Source organism: Ailuropoda melanoleuca, chromosome 5 (genome assembly GCF_002007445.2).
Source record: "Ailuropoda melanoleuca isolate Jingjing chromosome 5, ASM200744v2, whole genome shotgun sequence".
Taxonomy (NCBI): Eukaryota; Metazoa; Chordata; class Mammalia; order Carnivora; family Ursidae; genus Ailuropoda; species Ailuropoda melanoleuca.
Window position 1 is genome coordinate 102,436,327 of NC_048222.1, and position 26,388 is coordinate 102,462,714.

At 40.3% G+C, this 26,388-nt stretch overlaps 1 protein-coding gene across 1 annotated transcript in view; it reads right to left on the reverse strand.

Annotated features, from left to right (window-relative positions):
- TMEM131L (transmembrane 131 like) overlaps positions 1–26,388 on the reverse strand; it is a gene marked incomplete at its 5' end in the record, with an annotated part of 156,097 nt that overhangs the window by 20,287 nt on the left and 109,422 nt on the right. The window contains 15 exons of the mRNA XM_034661733.1: positions 2,430–2,578; positions 8,607–9,232; positions 9,610–9,759; positions 10,352–10,537; positions 10,743–10,929; positions 12,514–12,656; positions 14,748–14,875; positions 17,372–17,444; positions 18,458–18,567; positions 19,986–20,127; positions 21,554–21,671; positions 22,765–22,834; positions 24,136–24,306; positions 24,860–25,013; positions 25,510–25,603. Of these exons, the coding sequence (XP_034517624.1) occupies positions 2,430–2,578; positions 8,607–9,232; positions 9,610–9,759; positions 10,352–10,537; positions 10,743–10,929; positions 12,514–12,656; positions 14,748–14,875; positions 17,372–17,444; positions 18,458–18,567; positions 19,986–20,127; positions 21,554–21,671; positions 22,765–22,834; positions 24,136–24,306; positions 24,860–25,013; positions 25,510–25,603 (2,501 nt within the window). The remainder of the gene's footprint in view (positions 1–2,429; positions 2,579–8,606; positions 9,233–9,609; positions 9,760–10,351; positions 10,538–10,742; positions 10,930–12,513; positions 12,657–14,747; positions 14,876–17,371; positions 17,445–18,457; positions 18,568–19,985; positions 20,128–21,553; positions 21,672–22,764; positions 22,835–24,135; positions 24,307–24,859; positions 25,014–25,509; positions 25,604–26,388) is intronic.

Below are 26,388 nucleotides of genomic sequence, written 5' to 3' on the forward strand. Positions count from 1 at the left end.
TTCTCATAAAGTTTAAGCAAAAATACAGAAATATAAAGAAAGAAAAAAAAATCACCCCAAATCCCACCACTCAGAATAACCACGGTCTGCCATTGATTATTTGGCAAATCTTGTTTTTAGCATCTCTCTGTGAACCTAGACACGTTAGGATGGCAAGACAGACAATGGGAATAATTTATAGCACTGGGACAATGTATCATTTTTTTTTTTTAGTATATGTGCTGCTGAAACAAACACAACGATGTATTATTTTTAAATAAAAATTTAAGGTTCAGTTTTATTTGAATTTAACATAAACTGAAGTAGAACCCAGGGAACTGCCAACTTTCAAATAATTGTTTCTTCCCCACATGATTTATTAATTCCTTAAGGATCTCTCTAAGGTTAAGCAAAAGACTGTGAAAGACATTTTCCTAAGTTTTCACCCTGTTAAACGATATGTTCCATTTGACATAGTATTGACTCTCTACCAAGAAAAATAAAATTAAAACTCATTGTCACCTACCATTCAATATCACCTCCTGTTTTTGCAGCTTATGTCACTTTTTTGCTTTATTAAAGTTGTAATATATGCAATCTGTTCTGCAATTATAATTGCGAACTGTTTAGTCTTATTTCTGGATATAAAATGGATACAAATCTCAACAACAGACCATTAACACAATTTCTGTAGTCCTGGGTCCTTATTTTTACTTCTATCTTGGTTGGTTAAATTTCACTAAATTCATTTTTTAAGAAAGACTCATGATGAGTTCACTTGTGTTTAAGGACGCCTGCTTTGCTGCCTTTGCACTTGAGCGTCAACTTGGCTGGAATGTTCTTGTTCACATTTTTATTCTCCTAATGGTATGGTTCCACTGTTCCCTGGCATTAGGTGTTTTAACAAAGTCTGAGGCAAGCTTGAATTGGTGTTTCTCCATCTTCCTGCCTTTGCACCATTCTTTATGCTTTAAGATGAATAGCCGGGCTGTGCCTGTGTCCATTATTATATATCAATTTTTCCGGGTGTATACGGTGTGCCCTTTCATTCTATAAATTCAATTCTTCCCTCGTATCAGGACAATATTCTTCTATTACAACTCTGAATACCTTTCAGATCTATTTGTTGGGCTATTTACTTAACTCATTATTCTTACATTGAACTGTTCTGTCTTTCTTTGCCCTATATCTAAATGGTTTCAGCTCTTCAATTTTTTCCTTCATACTCACCCTGATTATCTCAAAGCCTTTCTCAGGGTCAGCAATTCTATTTTTGGCAGCTGTCTGTGTGATGTCATTTGGGTCTTCCTTTATTTACTTAGCTTTGTAGTATCTCTTTTAACCTCATCCGAGTGTCTTAATTTGCCCTTTAAATGTTATTTTATCGAGTTCATCATCTATAGCGTGAAGTATTCTCAGAGTTTCCTTCCAGTCTCCGAATAGGTTTTCTTCTAGATTAGGATCTTTTTTTAAATGTAATATATTTTACTGGATGAAAAATTTCATTGTGAAACACAATCTGGCCATTACACATTCATTACACACTCAGTTGCCAATACACAAATATACACATATGTGCCAAGTTGCATATAGGTTGTGTGTTTCTTATACAGATGAACTTAGGTGTGTAGATGGCCAAACTTTGTTCTTGATTTGCTATGTACATGGGTTAGGAAAGAACAGGTTAGGATCTTTATCTGTCTTCTGTATTCTACTCCTCTCATTCACTTTTATTGTGTGTGTGTGTGTGTGTGCGCGCGTGTAGCACACGGTATGTATCAGCACAGTAAGAATGTTATTTTTTTCACTGGGCTTATACCAATACACAAATACCTCTGCTCTGATGTAAAGTAGGTAAATTCTCCTAAGTACCTTTCCCACCTTTATCTTGTCTGCTTTCACGTACGAGACACAGGGCTCAGTTCTGCTCTCCAGACGCTTTTCATTAGCCTACGCTGGCAGGAAGGGAGACAGCTTGCCAGGATGGCGTGCAACAATGCTCTCTCTTCTGGGATTCTGTTGTACTGGGGCCCGCTCACCTGAGCTACGTAGGCATCCCTGTCCTGTGAATTTTGGCTTATGCTTCCAACTCAGCAAAAGCAGGCACCAGAACGTGTGCTGGGTAACAACCGGCGAGAAGAGACAGGTGATCACTACTACACCACCATCTTTGTCAGGAGTTAACCCTCTTGCTTAAGAACAGCTTCCCGTGAGAATAAAAGCTATCTGATGTTACTGTAAATTATTCTAGTATCTCCTATATAATTAGAAAGTAAATAAAACTTTCCAAATACCTCAAACTTACAATTTATAAATGCAGATTCAAATGCATAACTAGCCCCCTTTGAAAGGTATGAAATACACATGCACAGTTACTAGACAGATAATTGCACTCTCAAGCCTTAAATATGGGTTTTGTTCTAAGAGGCAAGAGAAAAAGAAATACAGACCTCGACTGAAGGTACATGCTGTTTCTCAATACCAATGTCTTCTTTTGATGCTTTATGAATCTTCTTTTCTGAGGAAGACTTTGTGTCAACCTTCTTCAAAGTTTCACAGTTGTCTACTTCATTCTTGACAGGCACTTGCTGGTTATTCCCTTGAATAAATAAAAACGATTGAATCTCCAGCTAATTATTTCCATTCATATTCCCATAACTAAATCTCTTTCCTGCACCAAGCCATGTAATGGAATGAGATTTAGACTTGAGGACTGTTTCTGACATTCATGATGCTCTAGGAAGTGTTCGCCAGTAAAAATGCGCTTCCATGAAGAGTTCTACAAACAGTCTTTAAAAGAGGTCAAGGAAAAAAGGCGAGGAGGTACCCCGTTATTCATAGCAGCACCGTCATCACAGCCAAATGGGAGAGACAACCCCAGTGTCTATGGACGGATGGACAGAAGACCAAAACGTGCTACACAACAATGGAATACCACCACTCAGGAACAAATCAGTGCACAACCCTGTGAATACGCTTAACCCCACTGAACTGCACGCTCAAAAATGACTGAGATGGAAAACAAAGCAACGAGATTCTGAGATATGCCCCAACATGGATGAACCCAGAAGACACTGTACTAAGTGAAACAAGCCAGTCCCCCAAAGACAGACACTGTGTGATTCTACTGGTTTGAGGGAGCTAGAGGCATCAAATTCATAGAGATGAAGAGTAGAATGGTGGTGACCAGGAGCTGGCGGGAGGGAATATAGATACTTACTGCTTAGTGGGTACAGAGTTTCTTTTTGGGATGGTGAAAAACTTCTGAAAATGGATAATGGTGATGCCTGCACAACACTGTGAATGTCCTTAATGCCACTGAGCTCTATGACTAAAATAGTAAATTTTATGCTATGTCTATTTTCCCACAATTGTTTTAAAAGTTGGGGGAGGGAGGGAGAGGGGTTAAGGACTTGCCTTCTAGTCATGATGCAGCCACAGAGTAAGTTTTCAAACTAAATCTTCAGTTTCCTTATTTATAAAAGGCAAAGACCACCTTCTCTGCCTACTCCGACTGTTACGAAGATGAAACCAGAAGACATAAACACAGAAAGGGTCACCACCACAAACACATGACCTGTTTCGGGCAGGTCCTTCTCCCACAGTCCATGCCCACCTGTCCCTAGGGACCAGCGCCTACATGCTGACAATGAGCAACAGGTGAATTACACGGCAAAAGTTGGTGCTGGTAGAAACTTCGTCTGAAAACACAATTCTCCCACTCTTCTTTCAAGAGTGATTTCATTCATCAGTGTATTATTTCTTCTTCTATCCCTTACTTCAAAATAAAGTCAGATCAACTTCAACCCCATGATAACTGGCCACAGGGTCCTAACATGAAACAAAGTATTTCAACACCTTCTTTTTTCTTTAGGAGACAGTTTAGATGACCATCATGCAAAGATTTCACGGCAAAGCAGGCTGGTGAGATGCGCACCTGGCCGGAATGCAGCAGAGACTCCAACCTCGCCCTGCTTGGGGACCTGGGGCAGGGAAGGTCTCTGCCCACAAAATGAAAGGAGCAGTCAAATCCCCTCTGATTCTGAAACTCTGAAGCTGACCTCACTCAAAGCAAGATACATACATTTTGCAAAAAACACTAGCAAGTAAGCATACTTTTATTTTGTTAATGGAAAATTGTGTAAGTATTACATAATTATAAATGGGAAGCATTAATTCCGTTATGACACAGTTCGGGTGTTAAGGCACCTACAGAGGAAGATATCCACCATGATGACGTGGTAAAGGAAAGAGCCATGAGCAAAGGCGACAGGGTCCGAAACAGAAAAATAAATCATAACTAAGGACATTACTTTGGATTTTGGAAACCATACATATGAAAGAGAACACATATATTCTCCCAAAAAAATGTGCCACTAACTTTCCTAGACTCTTAATTCATAAGAAAATGGATTTCCTTGAGTTTTTTTCAGGCCAAGAACAGCACTAAAAGTATTACTCATCAAACTTTCTCAGGAAGGCTCTGAACTTAATATCCAATACAGAACTACCCCCCAAAAAGTGGTAAAGCACAAACTCTTAGTAACACCTTTCGTAGGGCCAGGAATCAGGACAAATTGTAAAAGGAATTCTAACAAGTTCTTCATTAAGTCTTTGACAAATTCTAGCATGACAGTATCCAAGAATTTAGAAATTTCATGAGTACATTCTCCATTTAATAAATGGAGCCAATCCATGTCATCTTATTAAGCATGATTACTTACGGTGTTACACAACTTTCTCACACCCATCTCACAGAGTTGGTGTTTGAGCAACGAAGATAAAAATAAATAATAATAAAAAATAAAACAAGGAACAAGTGAACTCACCAGAATCCTGCTTAAACTTTCATGGTATCAAATCCAATCATGTTCTATTTGAGTAAACTGCTAATCTTCATGTGATTAGTATCTATAAGTCAACGAGGCTATTTTTTAAAATTTTTCAAATACTGGTATTTCAGAAATTTGGAGGTATCTATCGAATTCAGTGAAATCTTTCATGTATTGTTAATTCCAAGGCTTAGGGTATTATTAAATTAAAGTTTATTATCCCTCACATTATTATAAGCAGAACGCAATAAAATAATCTACTTCTGACTCTTCCGTAGTGCTGAGGCCAGCTGTTGATCTGTAGCTTTAATTGCAGAGCTCACTACTCTTTAATTATATGATCGAAATGAATACAAGTCTAGAATTTTGATCATACAATTAGAAAATGATAAATACTTGAAAAGAGACCGATTTAAATGATCATTTATATGACATACAAAGCTCTACTCTTGTCAGATGCTCCAGAGACTCTGGAACACGTAACAAGTGTTTGAAAAATTGAGCTGTTGTTTGACAGGTGGAGGCCAAAAAACAAGTGTGTGAAAACAGAGCTCTGAAGCATCTGTCAACAGGCTTCATTTCTACAGGGAATTTTCATTTATGATTTACTACAGGCCTCTCAGGAGAAGGCTGGAGAAAGAACAGGAAAGGGATGAGACACATTTCTGTTATTCAGAAAATATTCTGTGTTTCTCAACCACAAAAATGAGCTTGTAGTGCCAGGGCCATTAATATACACCTTGGAACTTTTTTTCCTCACATGATACGTTTCCCTCAGGAAAAATAAAAAAGCCTCAGAATAGGAGAAGGCACAGTTCCTCAGGTGCCTCAAGGACATCTGTCAGGTTAATAAAATCACTTCAGGCACTCTTAGGAGACAGACTGCCTGCCCCCTGTTCCCGTTCCAAAGGCAATCTTATCACTAGACTTGTTTCTACAGAACATTTGTGTCGTTTAAGGGAAACAGCGAGGATGTGGCAAACACGCTGGCTAGTTGCCCCCACGCAAAGGGCCTTGGTCTCCACTCTGGTGGGAGACGCAGGAAACAAAGTGCAGGAACGTAGGATTCCCCGCCATCGGCTGGGCGAAGTTCAGCTACTAAGACTGAAGCTATTTTCTTCAAATTCTAGAATGACTTTAAGACAGAAACATGTTTTTCACAAAGTAAAACACTTTTCAAAATAAAAAAAAAAAAGAACTAACACCCAAAGTTGGGAGCAAAAACTTGGAAAGTTCTCATGTAACGTTTGGTTTTCTCATCCTTGAGCATTCTTCACACGTTATGGATTCCCTGCTGATTATATATGCCTGTTTGCCATCTGCCAGTTTATTACAACGCTTTCCTTTAAAATGTGAAAAAAGAACCCCAAACCCTTGATATTACTAAAAAAACCCCTCCACATCCTGCCTTCAAACTACAATTCTCTTCCTCTAGATTACTCAGTCCTTTCTTATTTTTAACATTGCCAATTCTTTAAAATGTTTAAATTGTAAAATGATGGCAGGCAATATGTTTAGTTTTTTAACCTCTTTGGTATTTTCCTAGAATAGTGCTGTGAGCAGAAAACAGTCAGAACAAAATACATGCCCGTGAACGGCTTTCCCTGCGAGGACTCTCCCGCTGACATAGTCATTCTGCAGAGAAATACAGCGCTGAGAATTAGCACCTTGGAATGTGCTGGTCTGAACGTGGTAGGAAGCCAAAGTTCTTTCATCGATTCTTATTTGATCTGATCAACAATCACTCTGATACCACTTAACATGCTACTGAGCCCACCAAAGAGCAGTTTGGGAAAAGACTTCTTATTGTGAGATACAGGTTTCCCTTTCAAACACAGACAGGCTAGTCATCTGCCCCGGAGGGAAAGATTCTGGGCCGGACTGCCATCTATGATGATATAAGCAAGTCCTGTGTTTCTGGATTCCTGCATTAAGTTCACTCACAATTGTGGAAGTGTTATTACAGGGTCATCTCGGCTCAACTACGGGCGTTAAACCTCAAGTGTTGGGCAGGAAGGTCTTGAGGCACAAATGCAAACCCCTGACCACTCTGGCACTGAGCTTCGGGTCCACGCCTCTGATTTCTACCACTTCAGTGCGCTACCACGATGCGGCCGAAGGCCCTTTGCTTCCATCTAGCCATGACGCCACGGCCGCTGCCTTCGGGGGCACACTGACGCAGACTCCCAGCGACGCGAACGACCGTGATTTTACGTCTGTGTCGAGGCAGCCTGGGTCAAAGACTGTGTTCGGGCCTCAGTGACAGAAAACAAGGAAAAGCCCGGTAGGACTCACCCTACTGGAACACAGGTTTTGTCACCTGGGCCTTGCAGAAATGGGCACCCCACCCGCCCCACCACGGAACACACTCGGACAACGTGTGCTAAGATCTCATGTGAAGATCTGGTTGAATGCATCACCCCGAGCGCGTCCACACACGCCAAAGGGAGAGAACACAGGGGGCGGTGTTGACCCGCAGACAGGGGACCACCTCAAACACACGCACTGAGGCCCGGGGAACGGTGCAAACTGGCTGGAGCCAGACACGGCCCGGATACATATGTGGCTGCCTAAAGCACGTTCCACTCAGGGCACTCCAGCTTTCTTTTCAACGAGAGAGGTCCTTTGAGGCAACACTTAAAATTCAGTTTGGGTTTTTAACTAAATGCCTACAACTCATCAGAATTGGCTAACCCGTAACACTTCTGTGCCTTCTCTACAATAACAGGGAGTGTAAAATAAAAAGTTATTTATACTTAAATGTTTCAAAAAAGACCAAAGGTAACTGACTTTTCCAGATTAAAAAGTGTCAAAATCTGACTTTTTAAAAAAGATTTATTGATTGGGGGGGGGGCGGTGCAAAGGGAGAGGGAGAGAGAATCTCAAGCAGACTCTGCTGAGTGCAGAGCCCAACATGGGACTTGATTCCCAGACCCTGAGATCATGACCTGAGTCATGATCAAGAGTCAGATGCTTAAATGACTGAGCCACCCAGGCGCCCCAAAAATCTGACTTTCAAAGGATGCAGAAATGTGCATATTAAAATGGTCAGAATGGCCAAGAAAAAGAAGCACAGGCTCTTATGCTAAAAGCCAAAGGGGTCAGTTAAAGCTTAATGACAATTTTACATGCAGATGGTTTTCTGAATCTTGTCCTGCTTATGCCTTCACTAACTGTACTTGCTGTGAGAGCACATCTGTCTTCTTTTAACCAAGGGACACAATGAGAGAAGCACCAGGGCCAGGGAACATGAGATGGTAGCAGCTGTTACACATAGAAAGTTGGCACGTATTGCATGGTGCACTGGGTGTTATACGCAACTAATGAAGCATCGAACTTTACATCGGAATCCAGGGATGTACTGTATGGTGATTAACATAATATAATTAAAAAAATCATTAATAAAAAAAATATAGAAAGTTGGTAAGTTTTGCTCGGTCAGAAATATTTTATGGGCTGATTAATTTTCACAGAGTTTGAAAATCCAAGATAGAAAATAATTAAAAACGGTGTCCATATCCTGCCAATAATAAAATAGGACATTCACATCCCTCCAAACATATGTACTAAAAAAGTAAGCTTCTCAGCCACGACATTCTAAAAATGCGGTGCCTCATCTTAAACTCATTTTACAAACCGTATTTCAACACTGATACCTTTGTTAAAACTTTGTGCATGAACTAAAAATGCAGCATCCGTGATTAAAGCTGAAGTCACAGGTAAGAATAAATTCTGTTAAAAACAGACCGAAGACAAACCGGAGAAAAGAATCATCCAGGAGGATGAAAAGATTACCATTATTTTTCCTGGAAATCTCTGGCAAGTCTGACTGGGACTGAGGTGAATTTCTTGGCAAGTGATTTTCAGGTAGTTTCTTAGAGGTCTTCAGAGGACAGAGCTCTCGTTCCTTGAGCTCAGCTACGGTTTCTGAAGTTTTAATGTCCGTTTCCTTAGGAAACATACATGTCTGTATTCCCTCCTTCATATGACATTCTGAAGAAGTATTACTGACAACAATTGTGTTTTTCAGTGTGTTTTCTTCTTTATTCAGTAAGTTTTGGGGAAGGGTTAGATTCTTCTGCAGGTCGACACTGATGCCGCTTGCATATCTGAGGTTGAGCCAGTTCTCGCCCATAACGTCAGTGCACACGCCCTCCTTAGGAGCAGACAGGGAGCTGCCCAGGGCCGGAGTCTGTTTCTCCTCAGTAGTAGTGTTGGCACTGCTGGCGACAGATGGGCTGGGTTTGTGTTTGCTGTAATAGACTGAGCACTTGTGCTTCTTCTGAGAATGACCGTAGGTAGCTGGGCTCCTCTTTGGGGTGTTCTGGATCCTGCTTTGTGGAGTGTTTACTGGAAGGCAGCTTTTTCCTCTGCCTTTATCGGAAGGGCCATAGGTATCGAGAAAGTTCTTACAATTGCTTCTGAATTAAAGAAAAAAAACATTTAACAGAAAGCCAAATGGAATCAAACCTTACCCCTCTGTTTCTAAACCCATGAGAAAGATGTAGCAATCGATACTGTGTGTATTAAGGAGGGCTATCTTTCCTTTGTCCAAAAGCCCATGAGTTCAACAAACTAAGTCCTCATAGGAAGTCTATCTTACTGTAAAAGAACTGTTAACAGCTGCTGCACAATGACCTCAAGAAAATTTTATACAGAAAAATCTGGAATCAGAGTAATATTTATATTACCTTAAAATTTTAAAATCAGAACGGAGTAATATCGAAGGTGAGAGCTCTTCCCCCCACAACACACACACACACACACACACACACACACGCACTACAAGAATTCTTACTTGTGAGAATGGGAGCTAATTACATCCATTGGACTATTGTTTTGCTGAGAAGATGAGCCAGCATTTTGCCTCTGTCTTGTTTTCATGAATTCCATAAGGATGTACTGCGCTTGTTGGAAGGCTATTAAAATCACACCCAACAGGGACAAACTGAGGAAGAAAGCAATGAGGTTCATTACTGCGTGGTTCTGACAGGCGTTAAAAAAATCAGCTCTCTTACAGAAGAGCTGTGAATGGTTCATGCAAAATGTCTAGGGATAGAGTATTGAAATTCCATAAAATGTATCACATCATAGTTTCTGATGTGACTTAAAGATTTAAAAAGCTCCAAGTTTCTAAAAATGTGTACATTTATAAGTTTGCCATTCCAATTCCATTTTTAAAGGCACTTTAAATGATAAAATCACTCCAAAAGGGTCACTCTAGTCTTCCGATCTCAGACTGCCACCGCGCCAAGCCAATCAGAGTAACATTCGTATTTTCCACTGTGACTGCCAGTGGAAGTATAGGGAGCACAATGATCTCTTACGCGTCTAGGTCCCATGAATCTCCTCCAGTTAGTGTACTATTATCTTAAAGCTTATCAGTTACTACTTTGTCGACTTCACGTATGTTGAGGTTCACAAAACAATGTAAATTCCACTCGATTCGTATGTTTTGAATATGCTTTTTGACGATTCATATGCTTTTAATACCCAGGAAAACACGTTTTTGTGCCACTCTCCTGAAAGCGGCAACAGACCTGACAAAGAAGACCGTGAGCCTCCAAAACGACTCCTCCCAGCTAGGTCCCGGAACCACGTCTGCACACAAAGGCAGCAGGTGATGAGGGAGGGTCACGTTGAGAGTGAAGCGAAACTCGAGGTCTGCTGCAGTTACAAGAGTCAGCTCACGAATGACCCAGGAAGAGGTAAAGTCTGGAGTAAACCTGATAACAAAAGATTCAGCCTTATGAACTTGAATGGTTTTAATTTGAGGCACAAAACAAAATAATCACAATAGCCTGCTTCTTACTTACAATAAATGTCCATATAAAAACAACTGAACAGGTCTTACCAATGCAAAAAAGGTTTTCTTCTCCACATTATTAAATGCACCACAAAACTTTAGTGAGGTTAAAACCCAATGCTTACACGATGCTGATATCCCGGGATGTGTTTGGGGCCAGGGAGAACTGATGACAATCTAGCACTTCGAATCCATAACCTTGGCAATTATACCCATTAATTTTCAGAGATGTCACAGTTATAGGAAGTGGTCCAATATTCTCAACTTTAAAGTTCTTTGTAATAGATAAAATTTGCTTGCTGTCTTTCAGTTCTAGTGAGGATAAAAAGTGATATTTAGTATGTATGAACTGCAAAATTTAATCAGAATAATTTATTGAATCCACATTTACTGAATTAACAAACCATGACCTATATTATTAAAATGTGAAAAAAAATTCAATATAAGCCCAAAGTACGACTTCTGTCTAATTTCTAGAACATCATAGACTCTGTTATACTACCAGGATACAATAAAAACATTTAACTCGTCAAGATTTTAAGTTATATGACTTCTTAGGTACCAAAAGTAACCAAAATCTCTTCTTTGTTCTTTTACTCATTAAAGGTTAAGGTTAGAAGTTTATTCTTCTCAGAAGCCAAGTAGTTTGGCTACCCTTAGACACCATGCACACTTTGCTCCTGGGATCCTCACACTGAACAGGGACCAGTTAAGGGCAAGAGGCTGTGCTTCTAGAAACAACAGTTCAAACACCCATTACATTCAAAAGAAGTAAGTCACTAAGTCCCTGCAAAAAAATGAGAGCATATTTTATACAGGGAGTTTAAAAAAGAAAGAATTACCACAATTTTAAATTATTCCTATAAATTTACAGCCTACAAGCTTTTCCATATAAGGACTAAAATTTTATCTAGTTCTAAAGTTTTTATAATTTTCCTTAATTCCATCTTTCAAGCTCAGTTCTAAATTAATGAATGAATGAATGGAAAAGTGAATATTCTGATGAATTTTGAATGCAAATGGTCAGTAAATCTTTTCAAACTCAATGCTCACTTAGCATAGTTTTCTTAAAAAAGAAATTCCAATCAGGCATTCCATAGTGCTACAAACTATCCAATACTTCACCAACAAGCTTTCTCCATAGGAACCACGGTGTCACACTAAAATGCTTTCAGTGTGTTCCAGAAATTCAAAATAGTAATAGGAAAACAAGGAATTTACCAAAAACATTTACATCTATTGTTTGATTTTCATATTAGTTCCTGAGGAAGTTCTTGAAACTAATATAAATAATTTAGAAGCATTTGAATTGAATACATGCACAATTTGGAAATTTCTAACGCAACAATTAGGTGAGTTTCTAAATCTGCGACATCTAATACAGTAGCCACTAGACATACACGGCTTAATTAAAATTAAGTAAATTTAAAAACTCACACCTGCTATATCTTTAAGTGCTCACTGACCACATGTGGTTAGTGTCTGCTGTTCTGGGTGACACAGATACAGAGCATTTCCATTACTGCATCAAGTTCTACTGGTTAGCAGATCTTTACTCTTCTCGCCATTCATCATTTTGGTGTGATTTTTTTATGAAGATGTAGCTGATAACCAAACTCACATCTTTGTACTATTTATCTTAAATATCTGTCACTATACTGATAATTTAGCAAATACACTTTTTATATAGGTATCATTTAAGTTGGGTTAAATATCTTAGGCTATTGTTCTAAGCACTACTAGCCTGTCATATATGCTCGAATGCTCGCCTGATTTAATTTGCATCAATGCCATGAATTTACTGTCAACTTTAAAAAGAATCTTCTTATGGAATCCTTTTGCCCTTGGCTTTAGCACCAAGCCTTCCCCGTCTGAGAGCTACGCGCATGAACTCACGTCGCCGGCAGTCCATCAGCGTGGACTCGGGCACCTTGAATCGGAGTGAACCTCCCGCACCAGGAAGCCTTCCGCCCACTTTCAGTAACTCTCTGGCTCCAAACCCTTCCACGGCAATCATGTCAATAACCGTCAAGTTATTCCTATTGGGGCAACACATACAAACACAAAGGCATTACAACACAGTCACAAGATACAGTGCACTTGGACTTAAACATTCTTAGTTGGCAAGAACAGTCGTAAAGTTGTGAAAGAGAAAAATCAATTTGAATAGCGTGGCACCTTCAGCCATCTCACGGAATTAGAGGCTGTCCATGGGCAGTGGAAGCTGCCCCCGTGCTCAGAAGAGCCCAGGCTGAGGGCGACCACGGCAAGAACGAGTGAATGCTTGTCATCACTCTCCCACCTTGGCTGGAGAAGGCAAAGCCATGTTTTTCTAATAACCTGCCACCCGGGTAGTGATCAGACCTCCAAGACGGAAAACACAAAAAAACAAAACAAGCTGAAAAGGTAAACTGGAGACCTCAGAGAAATATTAACAAATTTAGACTAATTGACAAAAACTGCTTACAGGGTGAATTAAGGAGTTTTCACTGTAATCATGACTATAGGAAATTCTGCCTTAGGAATAATTCTAGAAATAAAATCCTACTGTTTTTATTGAACCAAAGATTTAAAACATCACCCCACAAATTATCTCTATCTACTCAAGTTCTTAGTCATCAAACAGAAATTCAGGCTAGCTTTTGCCTTTTGAGTAACGGAAATCATGATTCCTAGGACATAAAAAGTTAAATGGACTAGATGTTTAAATGGCGCAGACTAGAGTGAAAGCCAGTCCTCGTTAACGTAAACACTGTAGAAGCAGGGGAGTTCATGCCGAATTATGCAAAATACACCAATATCTTTATATCTTTATCTAAAGGATTAAGAATCTTTAACCATTTAAAAGGCTTTAAGTTATGTTATCTTATTGTCAACAGAAAAATACTATCGATACAGAAACACCAAAACTAATTAAGTACTATAAGTAATTTAGACTTTTCAAGGCCAGGACAGTTTAACCTGGAATGAGGTAAAGTTCATCTCGGCACTTCCCAGGACCTTAGTTCTTCAATGAAGAATGGGTTTAAAATGAAAGACACTGCAGGGTGTGAGAAGTCTTAGTTAAAACGCTTCATAGAACACACTCTTTTTTTTTTTTTTTTTTTTAAAGATTTTATTATTTATTCGACAGAGATAGAGACAGCCAGCGAGAGAGGGAACACAAGCAGGGGGAGTGGGAGAGGAAGAAGCAGGCTCACAGCGGAAGAGCCTGACGTGGGGCTCAATCCCATAACACCAGGATCACGCCCTGAGCCGAAGGCAGACGCTTAACCGCCGTGCCACCCAGGCGCCCCTAGAACACACTCTTTTAAAAAGGCTTCGGTACATTTTCCTTTTTCAGGGCATTCACTCGTAGAAGAACAGACTTTTGTGATATATTAAAGGAGTCCAGAATAAAAAAGTCTTTGTCAGCGGATCTGATATTAGAAAAGCTTTAAAAAGAAACTAAAACGTCATTTATTAAAAATCAGACGTCTCACCAATGCAGAGAGCTTCAACACATATGTATTTACTGCAAATTTTTGAAAGAAAACTCAATAAACACCACCTAAAGATGAAAAAGATTTAATAATGAAAACATTTAGCTGCTTAAGTCAGTTAGCATCCACTGTCATTTAAAAGAAAGAAAAAGAAATTTTAAAAAGCCCATGGGCTCAACTATCCTTAGTCCATTGTCCTTTGGAGCTACAGAGAATTCCAGAAGCAAAGCAGCTATGAGAGTGGAGTAAATCCAAACACTGGTATGAAAACGCACACAGCAGTGTTTCGATTACTTTCCCGAGCTAAGGTCAGAGAAGTACACGCGCGCGCGTGTGTGTGTGTGTGTGTGTGTGTGTGCGCATTCTGCTCTCGGAGACAGCAGCAGACAAGATGCTGAGCAAAGTACACTGCGGCTCTTGGAGAGAGGGCACGTGGCCCCTACCTCCCGGGTCAGACACCCCGGGGAGGTAAGCATGGAGCCTCAGGGAGCCTTTCCTCTTCCTGCCACGCAACATGGCCTCATCCCTACCGGCCAGAGAGGTGGATGGCAGCTCTCAGCTAAAGAGGCTACGTATTCTTGAGAGAAAGCAACTAGGGTGGACGAGTCGGAGGGAAAGAAACGGGCTCCGTGATGGGAACACACCTACCGGATTAGTATGAGTGATGAAACTTTCCCGTAGTCAGCTGGCGTGAAAACTACACCGACCCTTTTCATCTCCAGAGGCTGCAAATGTAAGTGGAGGATGCCAAACCTGGATTCCTCCGAATGCATGCCCTGCAAATTTAATAAATGCAATTAAATGAATCCTGTAGAGCAAGCTTCCATCTTCATTACCTGCATTTTAGAGCATAACCGAGATTCCTCCTCTTTTACTGTCCAGATGTGACTACCCTAATCGACCTGCTGAACTTGTTTACCCTGAGAGCTCACACCAATAAACAGTTCCCGAACCACAGCTGAGAAATGCAGGCAGAGGCTGCAGGACAACCTGCCGCCGATGCTGGAAAGGGGATTTGCTTCCTGGCTCAGACGGGAGTTGCGGCCAGAAGCAGCCTTCTCTGCCAAGATGCTCTGACTGTAAAACGTCACTTAGAAACAGACCAAATAGCCTCTGCTTGAATGCAACGGGGAGCTGACCAAATACCCCTCCACGGCCAGACAACCCTAAATTCTCTTTCATACCGAGCTTCAGTTCATACAGAAACCATCTTTATCAACATTTAAGCTCTGCACTCAGGAGAAAGGTCTCTATTCACATCCTCCTTTACTTTCCCCAAGATTTCTAACTCTCTCTGACTAAATCTTGTGTGCTAAATTTAGTATACAAGATTGAGTTCTTCATCAGTTGTCCTCTTTCCACTGCTTTTTTCCAGCTCCTTCTCACTAAAAACAATTTATTTATTTCTTAGCGCTATAATCATACAATCTGCATGATAATAATTCTCTTTTCTGCATTCTTCATTCGAAAATTTGTTGTATCCTGCCACTGTTCCTGGCATGTCCCCATGCTATCTGAAAGAAGAAACAGTGATGGTACTTGATTCATTTTCATTAGAATTACAAACTTCATGAGGGGAGAGACCCTGCTGTACATATATCTAATATAAATGTTGAATAAAAAGCTGCTGATTTCTAGTATTAAAACTCTAATAATAAAAACACCCTTTATCAAATAGTTCTTATATGCCAGGCATGGGAATATAATAAGGTCTATAAGATGCTGAGCATTCCATAAACCTTACAGAATCTTCCAACATTATTATAAGTGAGAGAGAGGAGGCTATAGAGAGGTTAGGGAATCTGCCCAGGGTCACGAAGCAAGCCCATGGTATGAGCCTGGGGTCGGAACCCTGACTGTCCAGTTCCCCTGCTCTTCTGTAAAGGGAGTTCCGTTTCTAAAAGCACCAACATCATAAAAATGCGTGCCATTCTTTACCTGACAGAGCTCTAATAAGAATTTTGAGTTAAACTTTAAAGTGTCTCAAAGGCATTGATATATTCTTGATGGGAAGAGTGTCCTTGATGCCAAAAGGTGTAATATCCTTGGGGAAAACCTTCGATTGCAGATGAAACACTTTTTCCAAATGAATCCACCATTTGTTCAAATCTGAACAGAATATTTATATGTAAAATGAATTGGCATTATTTTTGGAATTCCAAGTTATATACGGTTCAATACCATTGGGGCAAAAGATCTTTTAGTATTTTGGACTAATTTACCTCCCAAGGGCTCTGGGAGATTGCTCGGCGGAAAAGAGCATGAGAGGGAATGAGCAGGGCGGGCTCACTAATGAAAACTAGACCACGCATGCGCCTACCTCACTTACAAAGAGAAAGGAACGTTTGCTGTAATGTGTTTCCTATTGTAACTTAACTCCGCTAAAAATCCACTTAAAAACTTGCTTTGATGAGTTTTCACTCCTAGTTGGAGGTTATCTGGTCTTCCTCTTTCTACTCTTCAAGTGCATCTAGAGCCAACAGTGTGTATCTTCAGAGGGGTAAGTGTGGGGAAAGAAGAAAATACCCAAGGCGTTTAAATATGTGTGTTTTTAGAAATACAACTGTGTGGCTATGTGTGCTTGCGTGTGTGCTTGGACTCGTTCAGCAGATGCTCCACGTCTGACTTGATCTCACACATGGGACACTGGTAAGGAAAACACTCAGCTCTGTACAAAGAGCCACAGAACTACTGAGTGGAAACTAAGAAACAAGGCTGCCAAGTCCCCAGACAACATCCTCACCACAGGACATGTTTACTCCTCCTGCTAAGTATTTGTGCAAGACCTCATGAGTGCCCAGAGGCTTAAGAATTTCAGAGAAATCCTTCTTTACAGATGAGGTGAACATCACAGAAGCTGGGTGACTTGCTCCAAACATGAAGCCAGTTTGGTAGGAGAAGATTTTGTTTAAGTGTATTTTTACCTTATGCGGCCCTAAAAAAAAAACTGGATGGGGGATCTAAAAGAGAATTGCAAATTCTGGGGTCTCAAGTTTTATAGTTTTCTACATAGCCCTGATTCAATTGTTACTTCTTCACTCACATGAATCCAAACTCTCAAATTAAAATGATTTACAGGCTAACATGAACCGCGCAGCTCCTGCTGCATTCGCTAATTGGAAAAATCTGCTATGTGTGCTTAATGGCTAGAATATAAAAATAAGAAAGCCGCGTATATTATGTAAAGACACTCGAAACATAAATCAGTAAAGCCCATATGCGATGTGTATAGTTTGTTGGCATTCTTTTTCTATTTAAAGAGGACATCCTACCCGGTAAGGGCAAGCTTTGGTGAGCTGGAATTCACCAGTTGTGAAATTAATCATCTGCATATCGGTGCCAAACCTATAAAGAGAAAACATGTTTGAAATCACATTCAGATTGCCAATAAAGACAGACTACTGCGTGTGCACGTATACCTACTATGTGAGCACATGTGTTTGCATACGCGATTCACCCTGTCCTGTCACTCCCGTGCCCCAGCCCCCCGCACTGTGCCTGTACACGCTAAGTGCTCAGTAAGTATTGTGGGATCAATGACTTTGATAGCACAGAAGGTAAAGAGGCATATGGTAACAAAAGTTCTAAATACGAAGCTTTTTTCCTCCAAATGGTCCATACAGAGCCTGACGGGAAGTGACTCTCAACCAAGGACAATTTTATCTCCCGGGGGACATTGGGCACTATCTGGAGAAGTTTCTGGTTACCACAGCTGGGGAGGTCCTACTGGCACCTCTTGGGTCAAAGCCTGGGATGTTGCTAAACATCGTCTAAAACACAGAACAGCCATTCTTCCCCCAAACAGAATATCACCTTGTCCAAAATGTCAGTAGTACTGAACCGGAGAAACCCTGGGATCAGACCAGGTTCTACTATGCCAAGGAAGGAAACATTCAAAGTAAAACTGGGATTGCTTTGTAAGAATAAGATAGAACATGAACATCTAACACCTTTTAGACACGAACTAAAAGAATTATCATCTTTTCTTTTTTAACACTCGATAAAAATGTACTAAAACACGAAACTCATTTTCTTGTGTTGCCCAGAGATCACTGTGACCCAGATTCTAAATTTTAGGAGTATATGTGGGAATATCAGCAAAGATTCCCTGGCCGAAGAAAAGAATAGTCTGCTGGGAACCAGACTTGACATAGTAACACTAAAGATGCCACCTGACAACGGCAAGTGGCAATTTCCATCAAGGTATATGCCCCAAGGAGCTGGGTATGCAGGTACCGGGGTTAGTACTGTGTACACCCACATTTTTCCGGGTGAAAAATGGGAGGGACCTGGAATCGTTCTGAGTCGTAACAGTATTTCCCAAACCCTGTCAGAAAGTCTGCAACTGGGCGCTTTACCATTTATGCAGCAGATGCACTGCAGCCTCGGGCTTAGGGTACAAGGAGAGAGGCAGGAGCTGCACAGAGATCGGCCAAGAGGAAGGGTTCTTCACCACAAAGTACTTCACCTAGATACAGGGAAAGGCAAATCAAAACCCAGAGAAAGGCATGGCGTCGCCCCTGAAATCATCCTGCAAAAACTCATAACCTGAATCTAACCATGAGGAACCACCATGCAAATCAAGGGACATTCCAGAAAATAAAGAGCCTGCCTGCTTCAACAACGTCTCTGCTATGAAAGGCACGGAAAAGTTCAAGAAGACTATAGGTGAAAAAAAAGATGTAATCATGCAATTCAAGATCCTGAACTGAATCCTGAACCAGGGGAAACAAAAACCTACCATAAAGTACGTGAGCGGGATAACTGGAAAAATCTGAATATGGACTGCAGACCAGGTAACATTATGCTGTTTAACGTCACATTTCCCAATTCTGATAATTACACTCTGGTATGTGGGAAGATGCTCCTGTTCTTAAGAAAATCACACTGAAGTGGAGGTAAGGGGGGCACAGCATCTGACACTCTCAAGTGGCTCATAAAAATGTGTGTGGGGTGTGTGTGTGCAGAGAGAGAGGGGAGCAATGATAAAGCAAACGTGGCAAACACAGAAAACTGTGAATCTCTATGAAGCGTGATTGGGAGTTCTTGGTACTATTCTTGAAACTTTTAAGTTGAAATCATTTCAAAATGAACATCTTTTGGAACGTCTTCGATGCCACCCCTAAGAAACTCAGTGAACGCCTCATGAAGTGTAAATTATCACCCAGACCCCACGTGATGCAGGCAGCTCTCTGGCACCGAGACTTGAGACACACGTGGAAGCCTGCTGGTGTCCCTTCGCTGCCTGTGCCTTTCTCCGTGCCTCCCTAGCTCCTCGAGGGAAGCACACCCACGAGAGGAAGTCAGCACACTAAGGACAGAGAGGAACAGGCAGACAGAGCCTGGGCTCCTGACGGCATCGCACTCCTGCTACATCCGCTTTGGACTTCTCCTCTGAGTTTCCTGCTATGAAACAAGCTACCTCCTATATGTAAGCCTGTGTTAGCCAAGGTGTTCTCTGTTGTCAGATGTTCCACTGGTTCAGTCAGTAGAACATGCAACTCTTGATCTTAAGGCTCTAAGTTCGAGCCCCACACTGGGTGTAGAAACTACTTTAAAAAAATAAAAAAAAATAAAGTCTTAAAAAAAAAAAAAAGACTTGCTCTGTTGTTTGTAGTTGAACACTTTCTTGGCAGACAGATTTTGAACTGAAAACAAACTTCAGAAAATGTATCTGTTTCATGCGTTTTCAGTCTGTTTCGAGTTTTGCTCATTTTGTTCTTCTGCCATCTCCCTACTAAATGCACTGAACGGCCTATGTATGTCACGGAAAATGAATTTAAATTATGTTTGGTTCTGAAACGGTATTCTCCAGGTGGCAAGACTCTGGTAACTCAAGAACCCAAGAGCTGGGGCGTCACCGACAAGGAGACACGCGACCCTCACCACACTGCTCCTCAGGGCGGCTGCACTGAAGTTCAACACCAGGCCGGGCTCTGCAATCAAACGAGGCAGAAAGAAAACAAAGGATTCCGACTCCTTGGATTTCTTCAAGCGACCAAACCGAGTCATCCCTAAAACAGTCCTCCTGTGAAATTCATAAAGAAAGAAATTACTTTGAAAAATAATTTTGACATTTAAAAAAATGAAATCACCAAATATCAATCCCACTAAAAGGAACGAGGTGTCTTGGGGAAAAACATGGCTTATTCTGAGTCTGGGGAGAGAAAGTACAAGATGATCGTGAAACATCCTATTTTATTAGAAAGCAAGGAAGCGATCAAAGAATGAATGACAAGAACATTTGAGGGACCCACAAGCTAGCCTGAAGGGGCTCTCATCAGCCAAATCTGGGACAATTTAGCATCAGAAATAATAATGGTGGTAAATGTGGTAATGAACAAAGAATCCACAGGGACGCTCAAAAAGAAAGTAGAATGAACAAAATAATTAGAAACATCATCATTTTGCAGCCATCGATCTAACAACTAACTCATCCAGGCAAGAATTATCAGTGACATGCTCTTAGGGAACAGGACATTTATACAATCTCAAATTATCATAGCACATATTACTTATTAATTTTTAATTACTTATTAAAGGAAAAATCCATGTACAATGGAGAGAGATCTGTCTGTCACACATAGAGTGGGGAGAGTCAAATGATTCAACTTAGCAACACCAGCAACAGGACAAATGGACATATATGTCCCTTCCAAGCTGATGCAATGATGAACCAAGGAGTCAGCACTCTTCCCAAAGATGTTTAATGTGAATGTAAACTTGAAGAAACAATTCACAAAACCCACAGTGCTGAAGGTTCTATAAGACAACTGGCTAAGACCCTCTAAAGAGTCAACGTTATGAAAGATGAAGAAGAGGGGGGTGAGCAGAGATACGCATCTAAAGAAAATTAAGAAAACATGACAACCAAATGCAATGCATGATCCCTGAATGGATCCTGGATTTAAAAAAAGGAACAAGAAAAAGACAGCCATAACGGACATTTGTGGGTCAAACAGAGAAATCTGAATACAGACTGTGTATTAGGTAATATAACTGCATCAATGTTAATTTGTGGGGTATGCAATGGTAGTGTAGTTCTATGTAGGAGGAAAATCTCCTGAGAAAATAAAATAAAATATTTCCTAATAAACTACTGAGGGATGAAGTATGATATCTACAGCTTACTTTCAAATGACTCAGCAAAAAGAAAATATGTGTGGGTGTGTGTGCGTGCTTGTGTGTACAAAGATAGAGGGGTCTAGAGAGAAATAAACCAAGAGTGGTAAAATGTGAACAACGGCTGAAACCAGATGAGGAATATTTGAGTATTCACTGCACTATAGTTTCAACGTTTCTGAGGTTGGAAATTTGTCAAAATAAAAGGCCGAAGAGAAATACTAATTATTAAATACTCAGGCGTGCAATTTCAGTGAAGTACTATGTGGTAGTGTCCCCCCGCTGCCCCGGTGAAGAAAAGAGACAAGGAAAGGTGAACACAGAAGACATACTTGCAGCCGTCACCAGTTTTAAATTTCTTCCATCTTTCATACAATTTATTGGCAAGTTCCGAATCCACGTCCCAGGTAGACCGATCCAGAGAAAGACTCCCTTCCCAGTTGGGATTTTCTACAAGTTAGATCAGATGTAATATTTAGACGTACAGAAAATGCAATTCAGTTAGGAAAGAACGCCACAGGCTGTCAAACTTCTCAAACCAAGAGGACTGCCAAGCGAATCAACACCCCCTCCCTTTCCTCTGACTGCTTCACTAGGAGTCCCTCTGATCCAATGGCAAATGATATATCAAATCAAACGAACATGTATAAAACAAAACTAAATTGAATTATGTAAAGGTAATAACATAAAAGACACATGGCTCATGAATACAGCCTGAAACAAGTTAAAATTATTCTTGGAACATTTTTAACAGCTTTCAATCTAACAGGCTAAACTGCTTCCCTGTAAACAGAGCTGGTCATCACCCAAGTCATTCTCAGTAACTACAATCAGTGCTGATGGACAAACAGCGGTCCTCCCGAGGAAGGGCACAGACCAGGGGCTGGGCCTGGAGAAGGTGTATGCTTATATTTCTAAACTGGCCTCCTGTTCACCTAGCCCTCTCTACTTATCCGTTCTGTCTGATCTGTGCTAAAGAGCGTGCCAGGATGAAAACCTGGGAATCTGCCCAAAGACATCTTGTACTGTACTGTAACAGTCTACATACATTAAATATTTTCATAAATCAGAAGGCAGGAAAAGGACTAGAAAGAGCTTCTATATCAACACCATGGCATTCAAACTCACACACAGCTAGCACCCCCTGTATGACGTTTATGCTCCTATCACTGAAGTCTTCAAATGCAATTCCAGGTTATTTTTACCAATTCGTAGTCAGCCCTTTTTCATAAAAGAACCAGAACCTTCCAATTTTTCCTGGACACAAGGTTGCTGTGACCATCAAATAATGTGTTTGAAAAAAATCCCTTACAAAAAGTTCAAGCTACTTAAGGGGACATTATTTACACAAGGACCTTGGGTGTTTTTGCAGGATTCTTAACAATTGCAAGTCATTCTGTGAATGGTTATGCTCAAGAATAAAATATGATACAATTATGTGTATGGTATTAATTATTCCATCTACAGATGCTATTTTTCCTCACTACTTCCCACCCAACCCCAAACTAGAGTTCTACAGAAAGCCTAAGGGAAAAATACTTACCTGTTTTTGATTTTCCCATGAAATAATGCATGCCACAATGTGCTATCACTTCAAAACCCAGACTCCCTTCCTAGATTGAAAAGTAATATATGAATAACTTAAAACACAACACTAAACATACAAATCCTCACGCGCTCAAATGCGAAGCAGACAACGGCTTCCCCCTCGGCAAATTTCTCTTTAGCCAGAAGCCAAGCAATGAGAAAGTGAAGTCTTGGCCTCCCTTCTCTGAACTGTCTCTCACAGAAAGGATCATGGCGGTGCACTGGGCACAACCATCAATGCCCATAGTGACGATCCATGGGCCCCAAAGACACAAAGCTGCCTTCTGAATTAGAGGTTAATCTCAGGACACTCTGATTGGTTTAAAAAAACCAAAAAAACAAAAAAACCGTACTCTGATTTTCTGAAAAACAGTATACCAATCTAGAGTAACTCGTAAGCCACTTGGGACGTTTCAGTTGATGTGCCACTTCCTACCGGGCGGGAAAAAGCACAGACTTGCTAACTCCACATATATGCGAAACCTGCCTCCTTCCTCCCACAAGGAGCTCTTCTTAAAATGCGACTCTTGCTCGGAAAAAGGAAATTTCTAAGAAATCTCCCCGGCTCGAAATACAGATGAATGGAATTAACCTTGCATCTTGTGTCGTTTAATTTTAGAGATCCTACCTTCAAGCCTATAGCTAAGCATGAGGCATTTCTATCTATGAAACACCAACACTAATAAGTGAGAAAAATCATAAAGATGGTTGCATGAATGTCTCATAGTGAAAAATTAGAACCCAGCATTATACAGAATAGCTTGGATCAAAAAGAAGCAATAACAGTAACCAAACAAAAATAAATAAACATTAAGAAAAAAATGAGACATGTTTAAGATAAGATCTAAATTAAATACAGCTTACCCAGATTTTAGAAAGCCTTTTAATTGAGAACCCTTTCAGGTTTTAGATTTGGCCCACTAAAGAAATGCAAGGATTGCAAGCCACCAAGAGTCACTTCCCAGAGGCCTAACTAAAGCATTTAACCGTCTAGTTTCCTTGAATTCATTGCTAGTGGGCACAAAAAGCTCAACTGCGTTTTCTATAGCAAGCACATATTCCTTGCTCTTCAAATTTTCGAAATAAATGAAAATGAGATTAATTTATTTGCATTATTTTATTCAAGAATGTCCAATTACTTTATGAAAAATAGAAACTCTTTCCAAATAAAGAGTTCCATATCGAAACTTGGCCTAGGAATATCCTTCAAATTTCTTAGATAGTCTTAAAGAACATAAGCTTAACTCTGACCATAAAACCCAAGCACCGTAAGTTAATAAACAGTAATTATTATGAGAATTATAACACATAGTGTTGTAAACAATACCTTGGTTGGGGCTGAGTAAATCTGTAGAGGTATTGCAAACACGGCACCTGTGTTTGTAGTCAAAAATACATGGGCGAATAGGTTTATGGCAATGTGTTTAACAGCAAGTTTCAAAGAAAATATATTCCAACAGCCTGGAGGTAGAAATAAAGGGCCAGTGAAATTCAGAATCTAAAAAGAAAAAAAGGCAAGAGAAATTACTTTTCCTAACACTAATTATTATTAAGACCGTTATAAAGTATGATACTAATGTTCTTCTGTACTTTTAAAAATATAATTTAAACTCACTTATTTCCAGGACAAAGATTGAAATGCTTTTATATAAATGACAGGTTTCAATGTTTCGTATGCTACTGTTTTTAAATCTCACAAAAGTAATCCTGAAATTTTCATGGGTGGTATTTTGAAAAAGTCTATTTTGTCATTAATCAGGCTTACTTTTAATAAACACAATCATTTTAGTATAAATTATACATTGTAATCTTTTTGAACAACAGTAAGAGCAAGTATCATTTAAGAATATATCTTGGTCCCTTTGCGCTCCTTGAACAACAGTTTAAAAAAATAAACAGATCCCAGAAGTAACTCTGAAAACATTAAGAGAAAAATACTTGTTTTAAAAATCAGAAGTAAAAATGAAATTTTGTAAATATTAATTTCATGGCATCTGACCTTAAACAAAGCTTAAAATAGGCTAAAACCTGATTAAAAATACCACACGTACCTTTAAAATGTGGTTGGTCTCCTTGGAAACAAACACATCCTTTAATACAACGCTACGGTCGAAATGGTTGAGGTACCACATTGACCAAACCCCGGAAGTGTTCTCGTGAGTCTCTATGTGAAACTGGGTTGCCGAGGAGTCCATTCTAAAATACCTGTGAACATAGGACATGCATGCTATCAGCCCAGAGTGTGAGACAATCGGCAGCACTCAACGTGCCTCGGAGTGCAAAGAGAGGAGCGTCGTAAAATGTCAGAGAGTGCAGGTTAGTAGTGCTAGGAAACAAGCTTCGAGACTGCCTTCTTCAACCTTCGTGCCCACTGGTGGAGCATCTGAAGGCCAGAGGATAGGGACCAGGCCAGGACCAGGCCAGCACACGGAGCCGCCAGGGCAACACCAGGACCCAAAGGCACCTCCCCTTCCTTCTCCCACATCTGGCTCCCCAGCCCAGGACCCGGGCCCCAAACTGAATCATTGTTTCCTCTCTCCCATTCTGCAATCAGCCCTTCCGCTGCTTGTTAGCAGTGTTAATGTATGGAAGGCAAGTTCTGAGAGAGAGAATCATACACATCTTACCAGTTATATTTTTAAATCATTGCAAGATGAAAACAAATAAACACATGATTTAAGGGGAAGTGGAATCACCCTACCCTTGAACCACAGGAGAGGAGAGACATGCTTTTAGTGTTGAAGTATTTTTCATTTTCTTCATGTCTTCTGTAATTTCACTGTCACATGACGTAGCTGTTTTGAGACACAAAGAAATAAATGTGAAGCATTAAGTTATCTTTTCTTTCATTACCTTGAACAAAAACAAGATCTATGTTTTATTTATAACTTTCTAATGACTTCACTTTTCAGTCTCCATTAAAACAATGCATCAGATATCAATGGTAAAATCCTTTCTCAAACACTCGTATCTTTTTCTCTGCTGGCTTATGGTCAATCATCTAGAATATGGTGTCTTCCACCCCCACCCCCTCCCCATCCACCCCTTTTTTAAACCAACCTCTCATTTCTTCTTTTGGGGAAAAAAAAAAGAGAGAGTGAACACTTTATGGCTTCTCTTTACAAAGATCTGCATTCACCATAAATAAAGTCTTTAGTTCTGCCAGGGATGACAAAAGTGAAAAATGAAGCTCAGCTGGGTGGGGTAAAGAGGAGCATGTGGAGGCATGAGCAAGAAAGGAAGACAACCAAAACAGCAAGATGGAGCTTCACAGTAGAATAGGAATGAAGTCCAAAACACGGTGAATTATCAAAACAACACTTTTAAGCTTTCCTTGAGCTAGGTTGTAATATTAAGACACTGGTACTGAATTCTTAACTCTGATACAAATATGCAAGTCTTGGGGGGGTGTTATTTATTTCCTTGAAAGAGAGAGAGTGAGCGCAAGGGGGGGGAAGGGCAGAGGGAGCGGGGACAAGCAGACTCCCCACTGAGCAGGAAGCCTGACTCAGGGCTTGACCTGAGCTCAAAGCAGAAGCTTACCTGACTGAGCCACCCAGGTTCCCCTAGTCTTTTTTTT